Source organism: Trichechus manatus, unplaced genomic scaffold (assembly GCF_000243295.1).
Source record: "Trichechus manatus latirostris isolate Lorelei unplaced genomic scaffold, TriManLat1.0 scaffold00197, whole genome shotgun sequence".
Lineage (NCBI taxonomy): Eukaryota > Metazoa > Chordata > Mammalia > Sirenia > Trichechidae > Trichechus > Trichechus manatus.
In genome coordinates, this window is record NW_004444133.1 from 1,996,333 (window position 1) to 2,005,229 (window position 8,897).

Consider the following 8,897-nt stretch of genomic DNA (forward strand, 5'->3'; position numbering starts at 1 on the left):
TCATCTAGCATGGAGGAAATACTGGGCGAATAAACATCATCTGCTAATGTGACTTTCTCCTCTCTCTGCCAATCAGCTTGAAATTCCAAAAAAACTACACGTGTGGGAAAACCATTAACAACAAACAGAACAGAAAACAGTTGCTGGGGGATTTGTTTTGAAAGGACTAGACAGCATTAGTCTTGAAATGCTTCTAGAAGGCAGAGTGCATGAGGACTCTTTGGCTCGAATCACAAATAGCTCCGAAACTTGCATTTTGTGGACTGAAAATGAGTTACTACACTTGGGCTTTTAGACTACATCAAAAGCACATTAACACTCGTAGTGTAACTGAGCGTGGTGAAGGTCACCTCACTGACAATACTTCACAGGATCCCTCCAAGAATACCAGTGCTGACACAGCAGCACCAGCGGTAAGAGCTTATTGAGATGGCAGACTGAAGTGACGGAGTGACACTGTTAATCATTTGGTTTGTTCTGAAAAAAGTTTGTAAAGGACCAGCCTCCTCCACTAGATTTGGGAGAGTCTTCATCTTTAGGAGGAAGCAAAAACTGTCGGGAATTGATGGAGCATGGACTTCCAAAAGAGACAATTTCACTGTTGCTGTCTGTGGATCGAGGAGAGTCTGGAGATACTAAATTCCAAGTATTTACATTTGCCTGAGGTCTGTAGCCTGCAGTGTGATCTAAGTCATCTTCTGCAGTCATATCTTCTACAGTAGAAGTAACAGGGAGGTGCATTTGCGGCTTATAGCCTGACCCCCCTACAGAGTCATTTTCTTGTTCCTCTGGTTTTGCCTGAGGTTGATACATCGACTGAACATCAATATAGATGACTTGTGAAGTTCCTCCGGCTTCGTCCGCCACTGGATTAGGTATTTCTTCCTCAATGATGGGTGGACAATAGGACACAACCACGTGGTTTTCAGGTTCTGCCTCAGAGCTGTCTTCAGGATGCTCAGCTACTGGGGAAATTATTTCTGTATCTTCTATTTTAGGAACTACTGATCGGGTTTCCAGAACCTCGACATTATTTGGGGTACAGGGATTCATTTCCAATGTTTTAAGAGCACTGTTTCCCTAGAAATAAATACAAAAGAACGGACTAAGGACAGCAACAAAAAGGGACATTATATCTTATATTTCTTTCACATCTGAGTATAAAAATTTCTCTCTACTACTCTGTAGTGTATACTATAGCAAAGTCGCTTTTTCCCTGCATATCAATAATGTCCTTGCTATTAACGGTAGTGGGAAAAACATGAGCATAGGATAAACAATTCAAAATTAGTCATTTTAGAAATTCAGCAAATGTTAAAAAATTATCTTCTCAATACATTATACTTAGGATGGCATTTCTATGCTAAAACTTTTCGAAGTTTTAGTTCAAAAAACTAAAAAAAGGCAGCAAGTACTTCAAAGATAAACCTAAGAAAATTCAAGATTACCTCACAGACGCTCTTTTGAAACTGAAGTGCTTTACAATTTTCCGGGTTTGGAATATCAGGGTAGAAGGTTTCTTTAATCCTTTAAAAAAAGAGTGACTAAGTTAATTTAATAATTATAAGATTATCCAACAGATAACAAATAAGCAAACAAATCATCAGGCTTACTCTTTCTGTGCAAATATTTTAGTTAATAAGCATCTGAGATATGAATGGAAGATCCTTAGTGTGTGACCATTCACTAGAACTTTTCTATGCAATGCAGTGGGGACGTTCCAATTTGGAAACTATCAACAGTACTTCTATTTCTACAACTGCAATACTGAGTCAAAAGTAACATACAGGCATTGTTCATATAACAAAACTTTCCTACTGTAAACTGGATTAAGCATGATTAATTAGGGACATATTTGCATTACGCCCTTCTCTACTTCTCTGTACCATTAGCAACAGAAAGCTGGGGTGTTATGTACTGGCTTTACCTATGTGGTTAAAAAAAAAAGTGAGTAATAAAAGTGACAGCAATATGTCATGAGTTCTATACTTGATGTGATAAAAAAAAAAATGCTACTAATCGAGTAAAAACTAAATGCAAAAAAAAAAATTTGCTCAGTGTAATATTTTTATATTTGTAACTATTAAATTCCTGCAAGAAAAATAATTTCATTAATGCAAGTCTGAGATGCTCTAACTACTAAACTCCCTCGTATTTTTTTGTGGGGGGTAAATGTGAAATGTAATTTTGTTAATGAGAAAATGGTTACCAAAACAAGCTGTTCTATATTTCTAAAATTATTACTATTTTGATTTATAAGCCAGGATTGCTGGAACACATCCTCTTCACAATAAATGATGGAATTCAGGACCTGCCCATGCACTCGCCTACGGCCACTCAATCATTGGCTTTTACTCAGCCACGCAACCCCGTTTTCACTTTCTCCAGAAGGTCGAGTTCTTTCCCATTTCGAGGCCTTCACAGAAGCTATTCACTCTGCCTGCAATACTCTTTCCTCCTCTATTCATCCTTGGAGACTCTGCTCAAATGTCACTCCTGCAGAGAAGCCATGGCTGACTGCTAGCCTCCACTGACACAGGTTCCCTCTGCTCTTCTCCCGGTGGGGCCTGGCCCCCTTCCTCCCTAGTTCTCTCTCACATGCTGCAAGCATATATTTATTGGATGATGTGGATGTAATGCTCATCTTCCCCATCACATGCTAAGTCTGTAAGGACCAGGCTTATTTTGTTTTCGACAGCACACAACAACACATCCCCCTACACATGGGAGGGGTCACTCATATTTGCTGAATAAATGAGTAAATGGCCAGATTTTCTAAATAGGTCACCAGGACAAGTGAAGTCTTAACCATTAAATTACACTTAATCTCATATATAACTCTTGCCATATTTATGCCTGTAATTTTTTTTTTTTTCAGTACAACTGCTATTACTTTAAATTATAAGTAAAAACAGTTGGGGAAAATTTACATGTTTACTCAATTTTAAAAGCTTTAAATAATAGTCACGTTCTTGCCTAATATTAAATGCAACATTAAGTCTGACTAAAATAAGTATTTTTTACTCACTAGTTACAACCAAAAAGATGTACATACTTGTTAACACACAGACTAAATAACCATGCACCAAGAACAAAGCCGCAAAAGTAAATGCAGGTACCATTACCATTCTCGTTTCCGATAGCAAAGGATACTAGTGACCACTCCAACAATGACAGCCACTGCCACTGGGATGAGAATGGCAATAATTAATCCCACAGCTGAAAAGAGAGGGTTGCAAATAATTAAAGTCACCATTTTTAGTATGAAGCATAGAATAAATTTGTATTAAGAGATATTTAGGCTGGTAGGTCATTTGAAAGGCTCCTAAATGCTCCAGTGACACTGAAAGACTATGAAAATGTAATCCTAAAGCATTTTTAATTTTAATAGTAATACCTAAATTCTTTACAGCAGTGTTTCTCAATCTTGGCACTACTGACATTTCAGACTAGTTAATTCTTGGTTAAGGAGCTCTGGTGGCTTAGTGGCTAAGTGCTCGGCTGCTAACTGAAAAATCGGTGGTTCAAATCCACCAGTGGCTCCATGGGAGAAAAGACTTGGCAATCTGTTCCCGTAAAGATAACAGCCTAGGAAATCCCACGGGGTATTTCTACTCTGTCCTGTAGGGTTGCTATGAGTCAGGATCGACTCAATGGCACACAACAACAACAATCCTTAGTTGTGGGGGCTGTCCTGTGCACTGCAGGAAGTTTAGCAGCATCCCTCATCTCTACCGATAGATGTCAATAGCACCTGCCCTCCAGTTAATGGGAACCAAAAATGTCATCAGACATTGCCAAGTGTCCCCTGGGGGAAAAATCACCCCCAGCTGCGAACCACTGCTTCAGAGAACCGTATCCTCTCGGTTCTTTATTTAAGAGCTGTGCGTGAACTCAACTCAGGGTAAAGTACATGCAGGTACCATCTTCTAAAGTTTTTCAAATGATGAAGGACAGTTAAGACCATCACTCTTATCTTCTCTACTTTCCACCTCAATTTTATGAATGTTATGCTTAAAAAAAAGATTTTTATGATACTTCTCTCACTTTCCCTAAAAACCAGAGTTAGAACAGTTGAGATAAAAAACCTAAACCCAGTTGACTTAGAAAAATTCAACATGAATTTAGAGCTCTGGGCTTCATATGTACCCCTATTTAATTAATTTGTTAGGTATGCATTAGAAAATAGCTTCGAGTAACTGACAAGAATAAATGAATAAATATGAAGTTATCTTGAAGGCTTTTAACGTTGCCATCCACCCACCATTAAAATGTAACTACACCTGAAATTTTCAAAAAAACAGAAACTCCTCAATAAACCAAAACTGCTAGAAATACTATGCCTTTAAGTATGAGAAACGCCTCAATGGGGACATTAAACTTACAATTTTCCTTTGTCACCACGTACATGCTCTTCTCGGGGCCTATCCCACCATCAGTGTAGGCTCGCAGCACCAGATGGTAACTCGTTTTACCTTGAAGATCAGCAATTTTCAATGTCTTCTGAGATATGTCAGTAATATTCTTAATCTTTATGTCAGAACGGTCTGTTTTTAACATGAAGAATATTATTACTAATCTCCACAACGATTTATCACATGGTCAATCATACCTGTCAGACCCATGGACTCTTTAAAGTGAAAATGGCTGCTGGCCACCCATAGCACTAAGGACTTTAGAGCCAGCCAGAGCCATGTTCAAGTTCTACCTCCGCCGGTGGCAGAGCTATGTGATTTGGGGTTCATGATTTAAATCACTCTGAACTTGAGTTTCTCTAACTATGAAACAGAATATCACCATCTATCACACCAGAGCTTAATACACATGCTCTATGAGAATCACATCCCTTTCTGTTACTAAGAGCATGAAAATCACAAAAGCCAAACCCTTGGGGCAGCAGACAGTGACACTCAGGCTGATCCTGCCTATGAGTCAGAGTGAGGCTCAAGGGAGCAAGAGTACAGATCAATGCAGATCACTTCAAACCACTTAGAAAAAAATGTTACCTACGTTCTCAAACAACAGGTTAGTGAAGAAGCCTTTAAACCACTTCAAAAGGAAGTGTGAAGAATTTTTTAAGCTATTATTTTTAAAAACTTTAATGAAAATAATGCAAGACGATAGTTTAAAAAATTAAATAGTGCTAAATGGCTAATGAGTCAGCAAATGAGAGGAAGAGATGAGCTGACACAGTGGCTGCAATGATGGGCTCAAGCACAGCAATGATCGTGAGGATGGCGCAGGACCGGGCAGTGTTTAGTTCTGCTGTACACAGGGTGCCTATCAGTTGGAACTGACTCGACAGTACCTTTAACAACAACAAACAGCTAATAATAAAAAGTACCAGTTCCTGTCCTCCCCACACCACTCACCCCACCAAATAAAAAACACTTTAAAATCACGTTATCAGTTTCTTTGGGTATTTACCTCCACATTTCAGAATAACACACTTACATTGCTAGTTGTTGATTTTTAAATTTTAGACATTATCTACTCAAGTCCCATTAAAGTGAGAAGATTTAGCTCTGTTACACTATGGCTACCCTTTTCCCCCACATCATTCAAACAAACATCAAAACACTTGGTAAGTTAAGTGTTTATATTATTTTGACCATACAGATACATATTACTGCTAAAACAAACTGCTTGGTATGATCATTTTTCCTGTCGTTGAAACTGCTTTTTCCTTATTTGCTTGATTTTCCATGTACCAATTCCTAAATCTTTTTACATCCTCCAGTGAACTCTCAATATCATTCCCACGTGGTCAAACGAAACAAAGCCCCACTTGCGTGCCCTCTGAGTCCTACACACTTCCCGCCCAGAGGTGCCCTTCCCTCTGCCTGCTGCACTAGGCTGGAGACCTTCTGGGCCACCATCCAGGGACTCCCTGCCCCTCTCCTGTCAGCTTCCTGGGTCTCCCTCACATCCTCTCCTCATTTTGATGCACAACTTTGGTAGCTTCCTGAGTAAGAGTGCATGGGGGAAGTAAATATTCACAACCTTGTGTGTCTAAAAATGTCTTCATTCTATTCCCACTGGTTACTAGATGGGCAGATACAGAATTTTAGGTTGAAAATAATAGTCACTCAGTATCTTAAAGACATTGCTCTCATATTTTCTAGTATCTGGTCTGTGGCTGAGAAATTTGCTGCCATTTTTATTCTCTGATCCCTCATACCTATCCTTTTTTTCTTATCATTTTAAGGACTATTTCTAGATACATTAGGTGCTCTGAAAGTTGTTGATGAAGTATCTTGGCGTTAGTCTTTTTCCTATTCATTTCACTGTGAAATTTGGGTCTTCTTACCCTATATACTCAAGTCCTTCAGTTCTGGAGAACTGTCTTACGCTATTTCTTTGACAGTTTCCGTTCCTCCATTTCCCTCTGTTCTCTTTTGATAGAGCCCCTATATAAGCATGATGGTGTAGATCCTAGGCTGGCCCTCCAATTTTCAAATCTTTTAACTCCAGTACTTCTCCTCAGCCTTTGTCAACTTTTGGGAAGAATTTCTCTATCTTCCAATACTTCTATTTAGTTTTTTAAAAAACTATTTGATTACATTTTTTAAGGTCAAGGGGCTCTTTCCTGCCTCGATTGTTCCTTTTGGTAACATCGTGTGTTTTCAGTGAACACAGTATTATCTCAGCTGTCTGAGAGCAGTTCTGTTTTGGATTTCTTTGTTTCCCCACACTGACTCTGTTCCCGCTGATGTCTTCTGGCTTCTGCCTCTCGTGCTCGAGGCTTTCTCAACCATCTGGTGATCCCTGGATGCTAGTCATGTTTAAGAGCGAGCCACTAAGAGGTTAACTGGAAGCTTTGTGTGCATAGATGGAGTTTACTGATTAGTGGCCTTCACTTATCACTGGTGGAGGATGATCGGGTGGGTTCCTGCTTTCCTTGGGAGAATCTCCCAAATGTCAGCATCTTTTATGCCTTTTCTCTGGGACCATTTAGATTTTCCATAGAAAGACCCTCTAATCTCTTCATGGGGGAACAGGCCTAGCCGAAGATGTTCTATCAGCTAGGTGGGGAAAGGAGGGACAGGAGAAGGTCACACCATTTAGTAAGCTATACACCTGTTTTAAGTCTGGGACTTCATCCGACAGTCAAAATTCTGGAGGTTCTCTGGTTCAATTTCTCCAGAGAATGAACATCTAGTCTTCTCCAGGCATGGGAGAGGGGTAATCACATTAGCTGTATGAGGTAGGTGTAGGACCTGGGGGCGTCTAACTGCTCCTTATACAGACTTCCAATCAACCCCTGTGCTCAGCCCTGATTCATCCTAGCCATCTGGCTCCAATGCCTGGTTCTGCGGGGTGAACCACAACCCTGCTCAGTCAGCACTCAGATTTTTCACTGTCCTCCTAAGTCATTCACCCCACCCTCAAATTTATGAATCTTCTTGTTTAAGGTTGTCTTGCCTCTCCAGTCCTCTGTCTTTGTAGCTTTGTATGTTTTTTCTTCTTGACTCTAATTTTAGTGAGATCTTGGGAGTAGAGATAAATATGTGTGACCAATCTACCACGTCTAACTGAAGTCCAGATGCTAGAATTATAACTGGTTCAAGTGTAAAATTTCTGAGCATTTGAGGAAAATTAACCAGACTCTGGGTGTTAGTAGAATTTGATATTCAGGGTTTCCCTCATCCAAAGGCGACTCTGTGAAGGCTCATGAAATGCAGAAATTAGTGATCTGGTGAGCCACACATTTGATGAAGCTGATCTGGGGAAGTGACTTAGCTAATGCCCATCAGCATCCCAATGCGGCTTTGTTGTTCTCTACTTGTCAGACGGCTATTAAATAATTAAAACTGTTTCTTTCCGAGGAGACGTCACCAAGGGAAATGAAATCTTTCAAGCTGAAAAGATGATAAGCTTGTGTTATATGTTATGCAGCTATAAATAAGAAACATGATTCCTGACAGAAATTTAATTGGGAAAAAGCCAGAAGTCTGTATAAACATTTCTGTGTTAGTAAATATAAGAATTCGCTACGGTCTCTGCACCTACACCGCCCAAATGTTAAGGGCTTACTGCATTTCTTAAGCTCTAATGGATCTACATGTTCCCAATCAAGTCAATTAAGCTTCCCAGCTCCTTAGTGCCAGGACTAACAAAGACATTAACTCTGTGGATGGCTGTCAGGGAACAACTGAGGCTCCAAGCCATTCTCGTGATTCCCGAGTTCTTCCTCTCCATTACTGTAAGTACAACAAGACTTACCTTTTTTTAAAGTAACCTTCATATGATGCTGTGTTAAGGAACATGCAAGGCTAGTAACAAATGGTCCCAGTTCTATGGGGGCTTATAATAAAAGGCTTTTAAGAGAAATGATTTAAAGGATTTCTCAAAGGCCACGTAGGTCATTTATCACATGCCAAAATCTTAAAACTCTCATACTCATCAGACAACTGCATCTGCATTCTCATTTTCCTATTTTTCAGTTTTAGAAACCAGTATTAAACTACTCATCAGCACTTTTCTTTTCTTTCTCTTTGGTTCATGAAGAACTTCTAAGAAACATTATATTCCAGCTGTAATTTACTCACCTGATCCCAAGCCCCTCATCTTAGATGTGCCTCTCTCTCCTTTTCCAAAATAAAATAAATATCCTCTTAAAAAGCCTCTAAGCTCTTCCACAGGAATATCTTCCCATTTTACTAATATAGAATCCGCAGAAGTATCTTCAACAGTAAAATTTGGTGCAACAATTGGAGCTGTAAAAGGAAAAAAATCAACTGCTAAAGGATATGTCACTAGTACAGAGTAAGACATTAACATTTCATGAGATTTCTAGCCTCAAAAAGAGCTAAAGCTTTGAATTGTAACTTTATTCTCTAATCATAAACTTTCAGGTATAGTATTACAAACATTTGCAATGAAACTTACACTAA

General features: G+C 39.3%; 1 protein-coding gene across 1 annotated transcript in view; it reads right to left on the bottom strand.

The window, feature by feature from the left end:
* Nucleotides 1-290: 290 nt before the first annotated feature.
* LIFR (LIF receptor subunit alpha) overlaps nt 291-8,897 on the bottom strand; it is a 111,358-nt gene continuing 102,751 nt past the window's right edge. Inside the window, exons 13-17 of the mRNA XM_012558920.2 lie at nt 8,553-8,720; nt 4,386-4,547; nt 3,126-3,219; nt 1,449-1,527; nt 291-1,080 (exon numbers count right to left, since the gene is read on the bottom strand). Coding sequence (XP_012414374.1) covers nt 460-1,080; nt 1,449-1,527; nt 3,126-3,219; nt 4,386-4,547; nt 8,553-8,720 — 1,124 coding nt within the window. The 3' untranslated portion in view covers nt 291-459. The remainder of the gene's footprint in view (nt 1,081-1,448; nt 1,528-3,125; nt 3,220-4,385; nt 4,548-8,552; nt 8,721-8,897) is intronic.